The sequence below is a fragment of the Serinus canaria genome, chromosome 15, assembly GCF_022539315.1.
Source record: "Serinus canaria isolate serCan28SL12 chromosome 15, serCan2020, whole genome shotgun sequence".
In the NCBI taxonomy this organism is placed as follows: Eukaryota; Metazoa; Chordata; class Aves; order Passeriformes; family Fringillidae; genus Serinus; species Serinus canaria.
Window position 1 is genome coordinate 2,965,442 of NC_066329.1, and position 18,419 is coordinate 2,983,860.

Below are 18,419 nucleotides of genomic sequence, written 5' to 3' on the forward strand. Positions count from 1 at the left end.
CAATAAATTATAAATTGGATTTCTGAGATGGGCAACTGCTACTCCAAAATAACTCTGATGCTGACAATAAAGGCTGCTTTTTTTGGGCATTAGTCTCACTTTTGTCCTGTATATTATTTAGCCCCAGTAACCCAGTCCTGCACTTCACCTCTGGGTGAAGGATGGCAAAAGATTTAAACAGAATTCTGGCTGCTGGGTATTATTTTCCTTCTGAAATCACATCATCACGCTTCCTTCTTAACGTTGCTTACAGCACGTGTCCTTTCCATGTACTAATTCAACCTCTGAAAAAAGGGTAAAAAACAACCAAAGCTCCATCTTTTCTGTTTGGAGCACAGGCAAAGATGATACGTACCCCTCATATCCCCCCATAAAACTGTTTCATATTGGTGGTGAAGCATATTTTTCTGGTACACGTTGCTAGAAAAGAGAGTGGGATGTAGCCCTGATAAGAACTAATAAAATCCCATAGGAATGAAAAGCACAACTCCATGGGAGTAGCTCTCTTACCTTTGAGATATGTACTGTTTCAAAATCCATTAAACAGTTTTCCTCTCTGTGCTTTTTTATATGCCAATGAAAATATTTTGGGGCACTTTCAGCTATATCACAAATGGCTACTCATATATTCACTTTTGCATAGTTCATCCCTCTTGGTTTTGTTTCCTGGATTTAACTGCTTTTCCTGCACTTGTTTCCTCAGCTTTTAACACATAACAGGCTTTGGCTGACCTATGTGGAAAACAGATTATGAACGAAATCATTATAAAATCTATATGTTTAATAAATAACTCTATAAATCAGTCAAGACTTCTCAATCTGTCACAAATAAAATACACTGCCTTTTCTCTATTGATACTATTTATTTGCTTAGTGGCAGTTTGACCAACAAAATTCTGACATGCAATGTATTTCTAGGAATAATAAAATTGGTATGGTTATAAACAATGGCAGGTATGTGGCATCACTGGGATCTGTTCTGAATTCATACAGAACTTTTACTGAAGGCTCACCATTCAGATTTATTTCTGGAGTGGTTTCTATTTGGGTCGGCTTTTCTGACATTTGTGCCCTTTCTGGAGGGAGTAAGAATTGTAACGAGTCACATGAGGGATTTCTGTGTGCACACTTAGCTTTTAGTAAATAATATTGTTCAACAACTACACCCTCTTTATCTACCGAGGTAGCACAACTCCAGAAATTCCATTGGGAATTGAAGTGTTCTCTGAATCTTTGCTGATACCTTATGCATTGAAGACAGCAGTATTTTAATGGATATAAAATTTCTTTACGGTGGCAGACACACACCTGTGATTTGTGACTGAGAATCCTGCGATCGGGGTTAAACTCAGGCCGGCCTTCCCGGCACATCCCCTCTGCTGGCCGGTGAGAGATCGCAAAGCGCTTCCGAGCCGCACGGATCTGATCCTGCAGCGACCGCCGGGCTCCCTCTGGTGGGGAGAAGGAGCCGCTTGGCTCTGGGTAAAGCTCTCGAGCTGTCACTCGGGAGCTGCTCTTCAGCATCCCACGAGGAAGAACCGGGGGTTTTTAAGGACAAACAAACAAAAAACCGTAGGACATAAGCAGAGCTTTTAAAATGAGAAATAAAACATGGTTTCTGATTAATATGTGGCTGAAACGAAAAAGTCGTATTTTTGTTAACACAAAGCAGCATTCCCGGAGGAGTTTGACAAAGCTGACAAGTCTTGGGAAGTCCCATTCATTCTAAATAATTCTATGAACCCGGTGATAAAAATGGAACTCTCCTTCTTTAAATTCAGACAATGGCAACTTCTCACTGTGAGAACTACTTCTAGGCCAAACAGACAGGAAAGTGATCAACCCTCTCCATCACCAAATCTATATTCTCCTACAACTTTTCAAACATTTCTTTTAACTTGCATGTTCAGAGCATTCACTCACCAGTGTGTTACATTAGAACAACCTCTAACTATTAATGGGAAGCTGAAAACACACAGAGGGGGACAAATTTATTCATGGAGAATGGACTCCAGTTCCAGCACAATGTAAACCTGAGCTGGGACCCAACAGGATTTAGAAAGTTCTGAATCCCATGATCTATGTCAGTAGAAACAATCCTACCTTAAGTGTGAAATAATAACTCAAAAGATGAATAACACTGTTAAAGATTAAAAGAAAAGGCTTTTATAGTAAGAAATTAACTTTGTCTGGTGGCTTTCTTAAATGGCTTTTGATCCATAAGCAGAGGGTTTGCTCAGCACATGCATCCACCATCCATGAACACATTAGATTTTACTTATTAAAGACAAGAAACAGCACAACTTCAGTACTTCTTTTGGGAAATGGATTGTTACAATTGTTCTTTACCTTTGCTTCAGACTGACTCCAAAGCTTACTTCAATTTCTCACCTGCAAATTCCACAAGGAAGCTGAAACTGTGGCTGTTGCCATGATCACTGGGGGGTATAGAAATTGTGGTTCACTCTACCTATAGTAAGAGTTAATAAAGCTTTTTCAACACTGTTTTCCAAAATATTAAAGCTTCTTCAAAGTCAATTAAGTTGCTGATAGAATGGATTTACAGAGATAAAGCATTGGGCAGGTAGAACTTACAAATTTATATTTCTTTTCTATAGTTAGCTTCCTTTGCTTTCATAAGCAACTCATCATTTGCAACATGATCCAAGATTCATTTTAGATGATAAATTATTAATATGGAGTTCTTTGCAGGGGAGGTTTCAGTGGTGCTAAAAACACCCTTAAAACCAACCAAGAAGCAAAAAACCCCAAACACACAAACAAAAAAATTACAACAAAAAACCCAACAAATCACACAAAAACCACCCAGTCTCAAAGCATCCATCATTCAATAGACTTGGACTATTGTCCCATGATAGCTGATGACTGATAGGGTATTACATTTGTATGTGAAGTTTTTGGAGCTCCAGATGATACAAAACAGTAATGACATCATGCAATGTGCTGAATCCCTAGGAAAAAACTGTCCCAGTTGATTTCCCAGGCAACATGATCGTGCTGTTGAAGAGATTGCATCTCTATGACTTTGTACAATAATTGAGCTCAGCAGCAGAAGAAACCCTTAGGAGAGATATTTCTTGGTGGGAAAAAAAAAACCCAAAAATGGATTTTTTCTTAGATTTGTTCCTGAGTCATTTTGCAGTGTAAACACTATCTCCCATGTCAGCACTGAAGCCCAGCTAACTTGATCTGCTGCAGCAGAGTGAACCATCTCCACTCTCACTCAGGCTCAGGAAACACAAGGCCATGGCTACCCAGCCAAAGCCTGTGCTACAAGCACAGTGTAAATTCACCTCCCTTGTGAAACAGACTCTGGAACTGAACAACTGCACAGAACATCATAAGGTCGAAATATTACACATTTGGATAAAGAGCTCCTTCTGTACCCTCACAGATTCATTTTTTCCACCAAATGCTACATTTGTGTCCTTGCCAACAGGCAGCACAATTGCCAAAGTGAAGATTATCTGATAAAAAAAAGACACAGAGTTCCTAGATCTCTATTCATCATATTCTAGGAAGCTGCTCTAACTTACGTCAAAAGGCAAAAGTAATAAAAAACATGCTCAAGCTCTTTTCTCCACTTCTTCCAATTTCTTATCAAAATGGGAAAAATGGCAGAGAATCCAGAATATTTTCAGATTGATGCATTTCTTTATTAACAAATGTCTTTATTTCTCAGCAGCTCAAATCTGAGCCCTGTTACTATTTTTAAAGATAGTGTTTTTTCTGCAATGATTGAATAAATAACCCAAGAAACAGTACCTTGTAACTCTTCATGGGTTTTCCTTCTCTTCATTTAAAATAATTGCAATATGAAATTCAGAGCATTATATCTATTTTTAATGCCAGCAAGCCTGACATGCTGGATATTAATACTAGAAACATGGAATTCTAAGCTAGATAAAACAGAGTATTAGAGTTCAGAGAGCTATTGGAAAAATTAGAGGGAAATTATATGCTTTCCATTTTATGCACCTGTGTGACCATTCTTTCTTACTCAAGAAAATGGAAAAGAATAGCATTCTTATCTGGCAACATTTTTCAAAATATTAGACAGCTGTGTTAAAAAAACTGAGTTCCTACCTGGACTTCTTTTAGGCTTGGAAATATTTAATACTGGGCTCTGATTCTCAAGTGGAAAATGAAAAGTAATGAACGTTTTTCCTGGATGGAGAAATCACAGTGGAAAATATGCAGTCTGCATTTGTGTACTTCCAAGCCTGATACTTTAAAAGATTTATTTTTAAATAGTTTTAAAATACTTGGAATTCATAAAAGCAAACAGTTATTTTACACGACTGTTTTAAAAGGCGAAACCATATTGATATCACCCTTCATTCTGAACTGCCACTTGTTTCCTGCTCCCACAAGAGAATGCCACTTCACTAGCTAAGATTTCTAGAAAATTATCAAAAAACAAGACACTGAAATGACATAATTTTTTACTACAAGCCTTTTTGGCAGGCAGGTGAGCCCATGGCACTAGCAATGTCTTCTTGCATTAAGACAAGGATGCTATGTTTGAGCTACACTGAGAAAGGTTTACATAACAATTGTACCACCCTGCACAGGGAGCCTGCAGCAGCAAGGGAACTCTCAGCAAGAAAGTTTGGGTAAGTTTTTCCTCCCTCATTTCTAAAATTAAAGCTCGCTCTTTCTGGTTTGAGAGCATTGTTGCAGAGAAGTGTGGCACTTGCAGAAACAGTTGACAGTTAGCAGCAGCTCAGGCTGACTTGAGCATTGTCTTCTGGAACTTCCATAATGTTCTTCTCTAGCTCTGTGGAAACAAAAAAGTTATAAAATCAACATACAAGAAATTATATCATCTGATAATAAGATCAACAAAAGCAGGATGCAAGCCCAGTCACTCCTGCAGGCTAAAACCTGGGCAGACAATGATATGAATATGCTTGCAGGTGTTTGAAACTGGCTCTAATGCTTGAAAAGCCTCCCCAATCCTTTGGACTATAAACAAGAAAAATGCACACAAAATGCAAAACTTCACATACTGATGAGATTTCCTGTCCCAATTTGGGCCCTGTGCCCAGGAATGCTCTCCAGCTCCTTTATCATGGACTGTTCAAAGGCCAAGGCAGCAACTCGGGAAAAGAATTCTTTGACATTTTCTCCTAGGAAACACGACAGAAATGATGTGTTTTTATAAAGGCACATAACAGATGATCAAGCATAACAAGCACATCTGTGAACAGCTGACTGTTCAATATTGGGACAGAACAGGCCTCTCCAACAATCTGTATCCCATTCTGATCACTACAGAAAGAATTTCTCATTTTCTTACTTTGGAATAATGTACCCTGTGCTGCACCTTTATTTTTAGCCAGCAACAGAGAGAGTTCATTTTGTGGTGTAATCTTTTTCCATTGCAAACGTCGAGTAGTAGTGCACATGTGTATTTATGTAACTATCTATGAATTATACATGTTCAGATCCTGCAAAGCAGCTTGATTATTTCTTTCTTAATACACGACAGTGAAAGCACACATACAAACCCTCAAATAAAATCTGCCATTAATAAGCCTGAAGTTTCTCATAGCAACAAAATACAAGAACAACAACAAAAAAACTGGCAGTGGGGGGATAATAAGTTCCTCCAACTCCAACATCAGCCCTCGTGGTTATGCTATTTTTAGATCCTTGGCAGTAATTTACCTGTTTTGGCTGAAACCGACCAGTACTCTGCCTGCATCTCCTTGGCAAAACGGATGGCATCCAGCTCTGTCCTTTGACACACAGCATCTGACTGGGCAAACAACATGGGACAGCTTGAACACAAGTGTGTCTGGGCTGGGAACAGCACACAGGCACTGCCAGAGCACCTACACTGCCATGCTTCCAGTTTTCTCAGAGGCCTTTCTGACCCTGCCTCGAGTTGGGCAATCAGACATGGCTGCAAGAATGTTCAGCTATTTAGTACTGGCTTTAAATGGAAGTCTCCACTCAGCTCTCACAGCACTGAAACAAAACAAGAGTTAAAAAGTGACCCTTGTATCTAACACATTCCCTGGTAAAGGACTATCAAGTCAGCAGCCCAGTTAATGGTCTTTAAATCCTTGTCACCCCATCATTCTCAGCAGAAGAATTGTGGGACCAACTAGTAAAAGAATAAACAAGTTTGTTTTCAAAGCTTTAAAAATCTTTTTTCTACAGAAAGACAAACTAAGAATTGTATAGAGAGACTGCATTCACCCTGTTCTTTTGAAAATTATGTGATATTTAAGTAAGAAACCTTCCCTGTTCCTGAGTAATGAACACACCATTCCTTAAAAACCAATTTCCCTCTAATTTTTCCAATAGCTTTCTGAACTCTAATACTCAGTTGTGAGTATCTAGCTTAGAATTCCATATTTCTAGGATTCAGATCCAGCATGTCAGGCTTGCTGGCATAACAAAAATACATATAATGCTCTAAAGTTCATACTGCAGTTGTTTTAAATGGAGAGAAAGAAGAAATCCTATGAACAGTGACAGAACAGCAATAAAACCTTCAAGATCACTATGTTTGTTTATATATATATACACACACTTGAAAAACATCAAAAAACATCAAGGAAGAAATATTTCACTAACTACCCATTTTTTTCAGAGTCTCTTCTTTAATTGGTTTCAAGTGGGGTGTTCAATTTACCTTTTAAATTTTTCACTCAAGGTCTTTATCTCAATGACATTGTGCATGACTTGCAAAGGAAGTCACTTGAGGAGCTAGGGAAAAATCTGATTTCCTTATCTGAACTCAATTTACTCACCACCAAATCTTTTTTTGTTCCAACCAGAAAGATGAAGCTGGAATCTGGCTCATTCTCCCTCAATGCATCTTCTAACCACTGTCTGGGGAAAAAAAAATCAGTCAGAGGGAACAAGGAGTACAGGAGAATATGACAGATAAAAGGGTCACAAGAAAAGTGAGTGGAAGAACTTATGTGAGCCTTTTTTTCTAGACAGAGAGAGTAGTAGCTATTCCAACTCCTTTGAACACATGTCTCCCACTAAAGAAAAATCATACCCATGGCAGACTACAAATTCAACAATCACTTTAGCACCCAGAGATGATATTTCCCAGTGTAAGGGTGAGGGCAAAGCTTGATGCAAGATAAGAAATAAGAAAGCAAGAAACAACTGAAAAGGTATGAACCACATAGCAGGTTAGATAGAAATGGGAATAAAGAGTGCAATAATCTATTCAGCATTATAAAACAGCTCCTATGAAGGCTGTATGATTCTTGTCTCACAAGCTTTTATATTCTTGTTACTCTGGCAATCAAGTTTCTCTTGAGTCATCCAACACAAGTCAAGGAGGGAAGGGAGTGTGTGCGTGTGTGGGAAATCAGGTTCACAGGCTTCAATTACTTTCAGCCAAGCAGAGACAGTAATATATATATTATTTTACAAAGTCCTATGTAAATGAGCTAAGCACCATAGTACACATTCAAATAAGACAGAGTACAGGTTGTAAAGAAGTCTGTACCTGCATTACAGTCACAACAGCACGTTAGAAATACATTTACTCTAAGCTGTGACAGCAGTGTGGATCATAGATCCATGCAGGGTTTTGCAGCCTGCACTAAAAGTAGAATGAGTTTACTCATAACAATTAGTCTGTTGTTGTGACCAAATCATTACATGGATCTGAACTAGTAAGTTTAGCTGTATCTACACATACTTGGAGTTTTAATTTTCTCTCCTCTTTTTGACAGCCTATCTCCCATCAGAATCACAAAAACTAGAGAAAAAAATCTGGGATAACAGTGCACCTAAAGAATGAAAGGCCCATGAGACATTATGCATGAGATGCATCTCATCAATTTTATCATTTACATTAGATTCCAGCCTGCTACTCTATTTATACCAAATGAAGTAAAAAAAAAAGCTTTTGGAGTGTACTTTATCTTTTGCTGCATGTCTAGCTTTGGAAGGATCAAGTTTTACTGAAGTGCCTCTCTCTCTGCACTGACTTTAAAGGAAGTCAAGTGTAAGCAGTTCAAATTTATGCTCTGCATTTTCTTTAGAAAAATCCCTCCCTATGTAATCCAAACCAGTAACTGTCATTTTTAATTTCTTAGCTCAATAGAAAATACACTCATGATCCAGCAAGCTCTTAACACCTACATATGGAAGGCAATTAAACCTGCTGTAAAAAGCTTTAAAAGATAAGCCAAAACACAGAAACTTACTTGGTGTGATCCAAAGTTTGGATATCAGCCAGATCAAACACTGTTATTATAACTGCAATAAAAGACAAGACCAGAAAAAAAGGTAATTAAATTAGAAATTGTATCAGAAGTCTCTCCAACTGGTCTTGTTAAACAGAGAGAATGTTTATGTATAAGGTGTAAGAACAGATTTAACACACAGGAAGTGGAAGACTATCCACTTGCTCATTCCTTTTCTTTTTCTAGCACCCTTAGTCTTCAATGTTTTATCTGTAGTCTATAGCGCTATCAACCCTTTCATTTTGGGACCACAGATTACCACAGGATTGTCTCTTACCAAAGGGAAAGCCAGAAATATCCACTTCCAGCTCCAGCATTAATCTCACCCAACCTCAAATTCTTTCCCCCTAGTCACAAGTGCCACTTTCTATCACTGCACCATCAGAACACTCAGAGCTTGCAGATGTGACAACACATCAAGTCATGAACTTCTTCATCCCTTCTTCCCTGCAACAATGGACAATCCATTCCACCACAGTGTGTCTAGAGGTACCTTCCTGAGAAGCATATATGAATATAGGCTGCTGTACAAAATACAGCCTCCCAACAAAAGCAGGATCCAATTAATATTGCTCTCACCCTCTGCTCCTCGGTAGTAAGCAGATGCAATGCACTTGAACTTCTCCTGACCTGCTGTGTCCCATCTGTGCAATGGGGGGAAAAAAGAAATTTCAGGTTAATGAAACCCAGGGTAACCTGAGTAAACATGTTAATGAAGCAGCAGACTGGTACAAGGCGGAGAAGAATGTGATACCAGGGAGGTGTCACCATCTGGAACATGTTATTCATTAACTACTGAGAGAAATACAGTAAAGCTCTATTAGTCAATGAAGACATGCAAACATCATTTTTACCTTTTCTTAAAAAATACTAATCATTTTGGAGACAATTCAAGTATTTGTATTCTGCATGGTAATGTCCTTGCCTTAAAACATTTTTTTCTTTCACCTACGTAATTTGCATGTATTTCTAGGGCAATCTAGTTTTGTAAATTTTCTGTGCTAATACTAGCTCAGTCGTGTATTAGCCCATGTTAGAATCTTGCAACTGCTAGGTAAGAGCTCTGTCTCTACACTATAAATTAGAGACCTGCAGCTCAGTCTAGCAGGTACTAATGACACCACTAAATAAAATCAAGAATGTCCTTCTCATTAATGAACATGATATGCAGTGCCTTCAGCTACTGCCAGCACTACAGAGGTTTGGGTTTTGGTGTAGCCTCGTACTGCCAGTCACGGATACTTGCAAATATATCTTGTATGGAAATCTCTCAGCAAGAGGGGGCACTAGTGCTTATCATATGGAAATGTTCTACCCAGTTTCTGAAGACTTTGCAGATAATGCAACCTGACCTTATTGCTTCAGTTTGCAAAATGCTGATGCATGAGTCTGGATTTCTAGAGGGACTCAAGTTCCAAAAGGATAGCACCTGGCAAAACTTCCCAAACAATTACAGTGAAATCAGTGGGAAATGGATTTTTCAATAAATACTACAAGCCATCTATTTACATTTGTGATCTCAACAAAAAAAAGTGTTCCTAAGTAAAAAGGTTTAAAATTAATGCACTAAAATATCTTATGCAAAGCATCTTATTTCTGCTCTAGGTCACACTACAGATGATTCCATAATGCCCTCTACAGAACAATGTTGCTGGCCACCAGAAACACAAAGGGACACCACTCCACAGATCCAAAGCAGGTGGAAGAAGGGCAGGATTCCCACTAGTCTGACAAGCAAACTTGAAAATAAAAAATATTAGGCTGACATTCTAATAAAACCACTCTAGCCTTTCTATGATTTAGGGATAATTAATGTTGAAATCACTGGACACCCTTATTATTAATTTCAATGACTGCAGGAATAAAACGCCCAGTACAGCCAAGTTCAGTGCTCATTGCTCATAGACTGGGGTTACACCAGCACTGGTGGCTGTGACAAAAGCTTCCACTTCTCTTTCCTGAATGTTGAGTAAAAGTGACAGAACTCCATTGAAATAGTGCAAGACATTCAAGATTAATTTTCATTTACAAGCTTGTAATATTTTTTAGGCATGAGAAAGCAGCCAAGAATAAAATTTCTACTAAAACTGCAAGTCCAGAGACAGAATCTTTTCTTCAGATCACATTATTCTTTGTGCAATTGTATTATAGTTTAAAAATCTTTATTCCACTACAGCCTGCAGCAATTCAAGCTCTGCTGAGACTGTACTCTGTGCAATGCTTAACCATGCTCTTTCAACTCACATCTGGAGGTTATATGGCATTCCAATTATCTCAAAACGTTCAATCTCAAAATCTACGCCAATGGTTGCCTTGTAGTCTCGGTCAAAATTATCTTTACAAAATCTGCAATGGAAAAAAAGAGGATGAAAAACTAGCAAGACAAGTACAAATGACTGCAAAACTAACACTGTCTAGGGTAAATTATGAAGAAAAGAAAAAACTAACTGTGGGTTTGCTATATAATGTAGAAGCAGACATAAAAACATAAAGACACTAACAAAAAAGAAAAGGAGATACTGTTTAGCAAACTAGAAAGCACATATCTCGTAAGCTCTCAGGATAATGAGACTCAGAATAAAACACCTTTGAGCTCTCAAGGGAGGTAAAGCATCTTCCAGTTTTAGTTACAAGGGAATATATTTTGGGTTGTAAATAATGGCCCAAATGAAACCTAGACTTAGACACTGAAATTGTTTTCTAATTGTTCAGCCTTTAGACTGGATTCATTAGGAAAACACTGTATCATATTTGACTAGATAGAAATACCAAAGAATGTAACAAATACTGATTGAAGTGCTAGAGCACGACTTTCTGTGTTGATGTATCAAGACTGTCTCATACTCTTGACTTCATTTTGTCTTCATTTAATAACAAAACCACAAAGTACTGCTTCAGGTTCAAACCAGAACCATGAAGCACTACTCTAAAGCCAGCAATGGAAATGTTATAACATTTAGCTGAGAAACAGAGGAATCAAACATCAGCTGAGATATACCACACCTGTTGATAAGACTGGTTTTCCCAACATGCAGGTCTCCTACCACAACCACTTTGGATATTTTCAGCCTGTTATAAATATTTGAAAATATTACATAGTGTTAGTAGTAATTTCACAGTCTCCTTCTAAAAATTCTGATTTAGATTTTTAAATAGCAAATGAGGAGCACATGTACCTGTGACTTCAATTTATCTGCATGGTCTGAGTCTTTAACTGGGAGAAAGAAAGCCACCAAGAAACCAAACCCTTCTGGAGCAGAAATAATCCATTTCTTATTATTTCTTTCTAATTTCTTTTTTTTTTTTTCTTAATTTCAATTCAGTGGAACAAATTTTATTCTATTAAAATTGTTTTAAGTATATGCATTGGGCATAATTTTACATAAGTTCACACATAAGACCATAGTGTATCTACATCCTTTGCATTCCAATTTATCCCAGGTTTCTCATTGACTTTAATAGTACAAACAAAGTTCTCAGTGCAGAAATAAGAAATTGCTGATAATAAAAGAACCCATTGCAGAATGTGCCTCTGGGAAAAACAACCCACAAGGTTAGAGCCAATACATTTTCTGACTATCTGGAATAATATTAATCTGAACCTGGCTTCATGCAAATAATCCTCTTTGCTCTGGGTCCTCCCAGAGGATACAGCAGATGGGCATTAGGTGACTCAACCTGCATTCTTAAAATTGAAACTGTATCTCTTTTAGGAGATCCAGGTGGATAAGTGAATTTAAGTTCATTTGTTGACCTAAACTTGGATTGACATCTCCTGTGCAAATGGTACAAAAATGGCTTAAGAGGTTTAATGTTCTTTTCTATCAAGGAATGGCTTTTTGACAAAGAAGTTAATCTTCTATTGAATACTATTTCTGGTTACATCAACTTCCATGTGATGCTGATTCCAAGTTATCTATTCTAAACAGCTGAAAAATTGATTGGTAAACTGCATGACTAATATTTCCAAAAAAGGAAAAAAACCAAAAGTTATATGTGCCAGTCAACATTAACTGGGCGACCACAGACCCCTATGCTTCTGATTACTGTTACTGAGAAAATACTGAATAAAATCAGCAACCTTAAGGGAAAAGCCAAGGAGTAAGTGATGGTTTAGAGGTGTGTGTTCCATTAATTTGTACTGGGGGGAAAAAACTCCCTAGATCAGACCATTTAACACAATGATGGACTGTCAGGAAAGTATTAAATAAAGCCATTAGGTGCTGAATTTATCAGACCAGCTTTCCAAAGGACAAAGAAATATTTTATTAGCTGGGGTAATGGAAAAGAAAAAGGTAATGGTTTTTCTTGTCAAGCTTTACAAGTACTGTACAAAACACTCTGGCTGCCGTTCCTAGCCCCCTTCCACCAAAAAAGACCTAAATGATCAAATAATAATCATATCTAGAAAGCAGTTACAGAGAAGTAGTTTAATTCTATTCATAAAGACAAAACATACAGCTTTTCTGTTGTACTCTGTTACCAGAATAAACTACATAGAGAGTTGGTTTACTATAGAAACAACAAAAAACCCTAAAAACAAAAATCCCAAATGAATACAACTTGGAAATGGAAGGAAAAAATACCTCAATTCAATAAAGCAGGTCTTACTTGGAAAATTGTCCAGACACTTGTAAGAAATTTACATGAAACTAAGATAGTGACTGTGTTTCTAAAAAAGGAATAAAGTCACTGATGTCTCTCAGGGTGACATATTTTCAGGTAATTTTTTTTTTTAGAAGACTCCCTAGTGAAATGAATATAAAGTTGCATTTAAAGATGGATATCATGACAAGTCTCATGTCAGAAACTCTAGAGCTGGAGGAATAGTGAGCTAATTGTCAGTATTCATAGGAGCTCCACTTTATGGAGGCTCCTTCACATTGAAACCAGAAGCATTTATCATTAAAATGTACAGCTATTTATTTTAACTGAATAATAGTGATGACTTCCACAGAATTTAGCTTTCTTGCCTTGCTTCAGAGATTAAATCAGTAATAGTAACAGTTCTGATGGAGAGATAATGCAGGGGAAAAAAACCAACTTCAATATTATTAGTAGAGTATAAATCAGCTTATTCTGATTTTTAAATACTATGTATTTACCAGAATTTTGCTCCAGTTTTAGGGAACCTTTTAAGAGAACTTCTCAGCATGTACACTTCAAAACAGCAAAAGCCAGATTCCCAGATTTTTCAAGAAACTTAGAACTGCTGCCTTTATATCCCTGAAAAGCCTTTATTACCTGCTCCTTTGGAACACCTACAGAGAAGACAGTAAGGCTGGATCTGTTAGATCTTTTGAACAAAGTGTTTATTTAAAGGGTATTAAAAATATTTTCATTTCTAAACTACTACACCATTTTTTCAATGCTACCTATCCCAGCAGAAGAAGTGACACTTGATTCATGTGCTGTGGAACAGGTCAGAGAACTTCCCTGTGCAGGGGCTTAGCTGCCTTGTAACATACTGGAGTGAGGAATAGGAGGAATGAGGGGAGGAAAGCCAATGAAGAAAGGAGGCTATAAAAGAGCTTAAAATACTTTGTTCCTTGCATACCTGGGTTATTACAAACTTACCCAGCTGTTCCAGTGCTCTGCTGACAAGCAGTCCTGACCTGTGCATGGAAGTGCTCTTTAAACTGCAGACAGGCTTCAGGGGTGTACCACTGAAAAGAGAAAACAGCTGCTGGGACAAACTGGGTGATGGATACTTGGCAAGAAGTCAAACTGGCAAGGAAAAACAGATAAAATGATTGTTCACAGGGTTAGTCAAGAACAGGGTTATCCTGGCATAACAAAAGGGGTAGGTTGGGTGAGAAGGCACAAAGGTTTCCCCAGAGCTGTGTTTGTTAAAACTCTTGGGACAGCACCATCCTTTGAGCACCTGAGTGTCAGTGTCCAGCATTGTCTCAGCAGTCATGGCCAAATCCATTTGCTCATCATTCTGTGCCACAGGAAGTGCCTTCAATTATCCCAACAATCTAAGACATACAAGACAAACATTGTTGGGAGGATACCACCAGCAAGTCATTGTTACTATGAAGTTTTTTCAATCTTATATAAGTGTGAAGCACTGTTTTTATTACTAGCCCTTTAACTGGGAGTTAGTTAAAAATGAGGAAAATATATTTTACCTTGTATTTGCTTAAAATATCTGTGGTACTTCTCACAAAATTAAAAGTAAAATATGTGGCTGAGATGACAAATGGGGAAAAAAGTGAACTCCCTTTAAAGGATCTTTTGAACAACTGAAAAAAAAAAAAAAACAAGTGGTAATTCCTTGCCCTTCCCTGTCCTTAACTGTTCTTTTATACTTCAAATACAGAAGCCCTTGGGGACATCAAAGGTATTTTGTCTGTGCTTCTACAGTGCCTGCCTACTGCATTTGATCTACTGTATGGTTAAGGTTCTTGTACAAACAGAAATGAAAATTGACTCAAATTCTTTAACCAAAGACTTCTCATTAGATTTTTTGGCAAATTTAATGTCAGCTCTGGTTCCTCTTTGCCCTCAGTGTTGGAGCTCTTATGCATGTAATTATTACTGTTTTGCTGAAAAACCAAATATTGTAAGATAATACTTCTGTCACAAGAGTCACTTTTTGTAAAGGTTAGAAACAAGAATGAGGATTTTTATTACAGAGATCAGCACTGAATGGGACTATGAGGTCACATTAAACGTTGAAAGAATCTTAAATAATTTGCAATTTTAACAGAAGACAACAAGTGTACACTAAATTAAATTAAAATACCATATTAGCACAAAGGAAAGATAGACCAGCGTGGCAGGAGCTACATACTGTGACCAAAGGGATAAAAAATTCTTACCTTGGGAAACTGGGAGATTATTCTTTCTCTACTCACTGGGGGAACCAAATGCATTAGGCTGGACTTCATTCTCCAAGTTCAGTTAAATTCTACAAGTCTGCAAATATGTAAAGAGAAACACAATATTCAGGAATAAAGACTAACCAAGTTCTTGCAGACTTGTCATCCTTTTTTTCCTTTTGGTACAACTGATGGTTCTTCAACTCAGCTTGCAAGGAGGGAAAGCTGTTTCTCATGTACACAGGACCACCTCAGTGTGCACAGCTGTAGCAGCAAACAGTGGCCTTCTGAAACTACAAGGCACCAACTCTAAATCCCTGGGAGAGCAGAGAATTGCTGACTTAATTCAAGCCAAGTGCTTGCAGTTTAGCCCTCAAAGGACTCTGCAGTGTTTAATTTAAAAATCTTGCTCATCACTGTTTCAAATGCCTCTGCACTAAGTGCATTAATTAATGTTAGGGATCCCAGATTTCATGTGGTCAGAAGAAGAAGGGAGGAAAGATGAAGCTGCGACATTTCTTGGCACAACATCAAACTTTCATCCCAGATCAGCTCAGAAAGAATGAAATCTGTCTGACATGAAAAAAAGAATAATGTTCACATGAAAATCACAAATGCATTCAGATGTCTCACCTGAGCTACATCAATTTGGTTATGTAAGGAAACCTCGTGGGCTGCTGGGGGAGGGGACCCTTATTAGGGTACTGATTTCTTACTGGCATTCAAAAGAACATTTCTAAAGGGAGCATTTTCATCATGTAGCAAAGTGTAAGGAAGGACTCACCGAGCGGCAGCTGATGCAGAGGATTCCAGCCGCAAGAGCAGCCCAGCCCCTGCTACGTGGCCATAGCAACAGGTTTGCAACAATTCCCTTCCTCCTCTTCTCCCACAGCCCGGGAGGGGGAGATGCAGTAATTGAACTATACACAGAGCAGGAGTTTTAAAACAACAAACTCATTTTTGAGACTCTTTTGAAAGATTCCTTTGACCAGAAGCTGCTCCTCAATAAACCCAATGGTCCCGAATCCTGAATAAGGCAACAGTTCCATTTTGTTCAAAGATCGCTGTATATATGAATGCAAAGAGCAGGATTAACCTATTAGACAAGAAACCCATGGAGTGGGAAACTGTTACAGTGCTAATATTAAGCATAGCAGCAATTATAAGAAACTCCCAAGGGATTTTTTCAGCATTTCAACTTGATTTCATCTCAGCTTTAAAGCCAGAATGCGCATGCCACTAATGAGACATTCTGAATTATATAAATGTCTTTCTGCTCATTAATAATCTTGCTTTCTAATGTGCAAAACACCAAAGGCAAGGAATAAGAAATTACACAGCCATTTTGCATTACCTAAGTTTTGTCAATTAACTCATTAATTTAGACAGTATTTAGTAAGCCAGAGTGAAACTTAGGATGCTAAAAGATTTTGCTAGGTATTTTATTAGGATTTAAATTTTCAACTTTCAGGAGAAAACAAAACTCTCCTATTTTAACAGTCATATTTTCATAAAGGAAGAGGTTTTGAACCAGGAGACAAACCTCTCCCACTTCTGCAGAAGATTAAAAATGTTAAAGGGCACATCAAAGCAGACCAGTAACTTTAAACAGTGAGCAAATACAGAAGAAAAAGCCCTAGAGTTGTGCCTTAAAAGCACACATAAAGAATAATGCTTAAGAAAAATCACTAGTCCACTACTAGAATTAATGTTTTATTCTCCTGTTGTCATCTTACTGCAAAAGTTCCAGACTGTTGTCTCCTTATCACAAAAGTTTGACACCTTCTTGGTGTTTTCTCATGGGCAGCTCTTGAGAGCACTGACTCTTTCTCCTTCACAAAGCAGCCAACTGACTGCAGCTCCCTTCCCAACCACCCACCCCACTCTTTTCTAGCACTTTTCTTCTCACTGCTTACAGCTGTGGCCTGGTAAAGTCAGGCCTGTTCCTGATCTTCGATAATTGGCCCAGCTGCAACTCCTTAGGGGTAAGATTACTTTCTACACTATATTTTCTTATATTCTATCCCCCTACATTCTCCTCCATGAGAAATTGCTTTTAAACCACTTCAGGCACAAATATGACCTCAGCTGTACCAAGACAGCCACTTCCCCACAAAGAACCCAGATGTAGCTGATGGTTATTCACCAAAGAAGGGGACATTACAGTATTTATCTATTACCATACGGAGAGTTCTAGTTATGCTACTTGTGACCATACAAACCTAGAGAGCCTAGACCCTTCTAATGGTGTGCTCCTGCCCTTCTGGCCAGCTTGAATGATTTTATGGCAATATTAATGTCTTAATTAATGTCAGAACTATTAGTATAGTTCTGAAGACAAGAACTCCACAAGTTGCTAAGAGTTTCAAACTCTAACTTGCTTCCTGCATCTTCTAGTTGTAGTTCAACACCTCCTAAGCATGGTAAACACTTGTCATGTGTACACAGATTTACTCAGTCCTCCTCTCCTAGAGCTCTTTTACAAACTAAGCTACAAAACCACAGTTCAACCATCTCAGTGAATGCAAAGTACAGGAGGGACCAAAGCAACCACACAGATATTTCAAAATTGAGAGGCCATCTTCACTTACACTTGATGTATTTAATCTAAATCTCACACACACATAAGCATATCCCAGCTAACTACATCAACAAATACGACACACCATTACAGGAAAAGAATTTAAGAAATAAAAAGCTGCTAAACATACTGAGAATGATGTATATTTTCTCTTCTTAAAGAGCTGAAAGGGGATTCAGTCAGCAGGGAGGGCTGGGAACACAGTGTCTCCATGGCATCACAACCCTCCTTATCTCAACACTGCAAGAACAGTAGTGCCAGCAGCTTCTGTGGATAGACAAAGGATATGAGGAAGGCATACATAAAATGTTAACGTCATGACCACTAACAAAATCAGTATTCCAAGCTGCAGTGAAGGACAAGCCAAAACAACTCACACCAAAAGCAGAGGTAACACTGAGGGACAAGTCTCTGATTTGGTCCTGCTCATTCTATGCTGAGAAAAGTTCATGTTCTTCCTATGGAAATCAGGTGAACTTCTACATGTACATAGTGGAAGTGTAATCTAATTCTGGTAAATCACCTGTAAAGTAATCAGCTCTAAAAGGTTGCAGAAAAATGAATCCTTTCCTTTTTAAAGCAGCAATTTTTCTTTTATGGATTTTGAAGATCAACAAACCAGAACCTATTCCTGTGATGCATTTTAATCCAGCTGATCAGAATTACTTTGGATTTGTAAAATCCTTTTTAAGAACTTTGATTATTACAATTGTTACTCAGACATAATGAAAAACATCTCCATGACTTCACTATCTTCAC

General features: G+C 37.9%; 1 protein-coding gene across 1 annotated transcript; it reads right to left on the reverse strand.

Moving 5' to 3' along the window:
• Positions 1–3,791: 3,791 nt before the first annotated feature.
• On the reverse strand, positions 3,792–15,405 carry RAB36 (RAB36, member RAS oncogene family). Its single transcript, XM_009092258.4, has 10 exons — positions 15,080–15,405; positions 13,830–13,918; positions 11,256–11,321; positions 10,497–10,598; positions 8,832–8,896; positions 8,214–8,265; positions 6,789–6,870; positions 5,695–5,785; positions 5,034–5,153; positions 3,792–4,801 (listed from the first exon to the last, which is right to left on the reverse strand). Exons 1-10 carry the CDS (start codon positions 15,146–15,148, stop codon positions 4,737–4,739), a joined length of 801 nt encoding a protein of 266 aa, XP_009090506.1. The 5' UTR covers positions 15,149–15,405; the 3' UTR covers positions 3,792–4,736.
• Between the last annotated feature and the right edge of the window lie 3,014 nt (positions 15,406–18,419).

Excerpts from the sequence above, each read along its gene's own strand:
- RAB36 (XM_009092258.4), bottom strand. The coding sequence starts at position 15,148 with ATGAAGTCCAGCCTAATGCATTTGGTTCCCCCAGTGAGTAGAGAAAGA. Across the intron at positions 8,266-8,831 it reads TTACTACCGAGGAGCAGAGG|TTATAATAACAGTGTTTGAT; the intron begins GTGAGAGCAATA and ends CTTTTATTGCAG. Across the intron at positions 5,154-5,694 it reads GTCGGTTTCAGCCAAAACAG|GAGAAAATGTCAAAGAATTC; the intron begins GTAAATTACTGC and ends CGTGTTTCCTAG.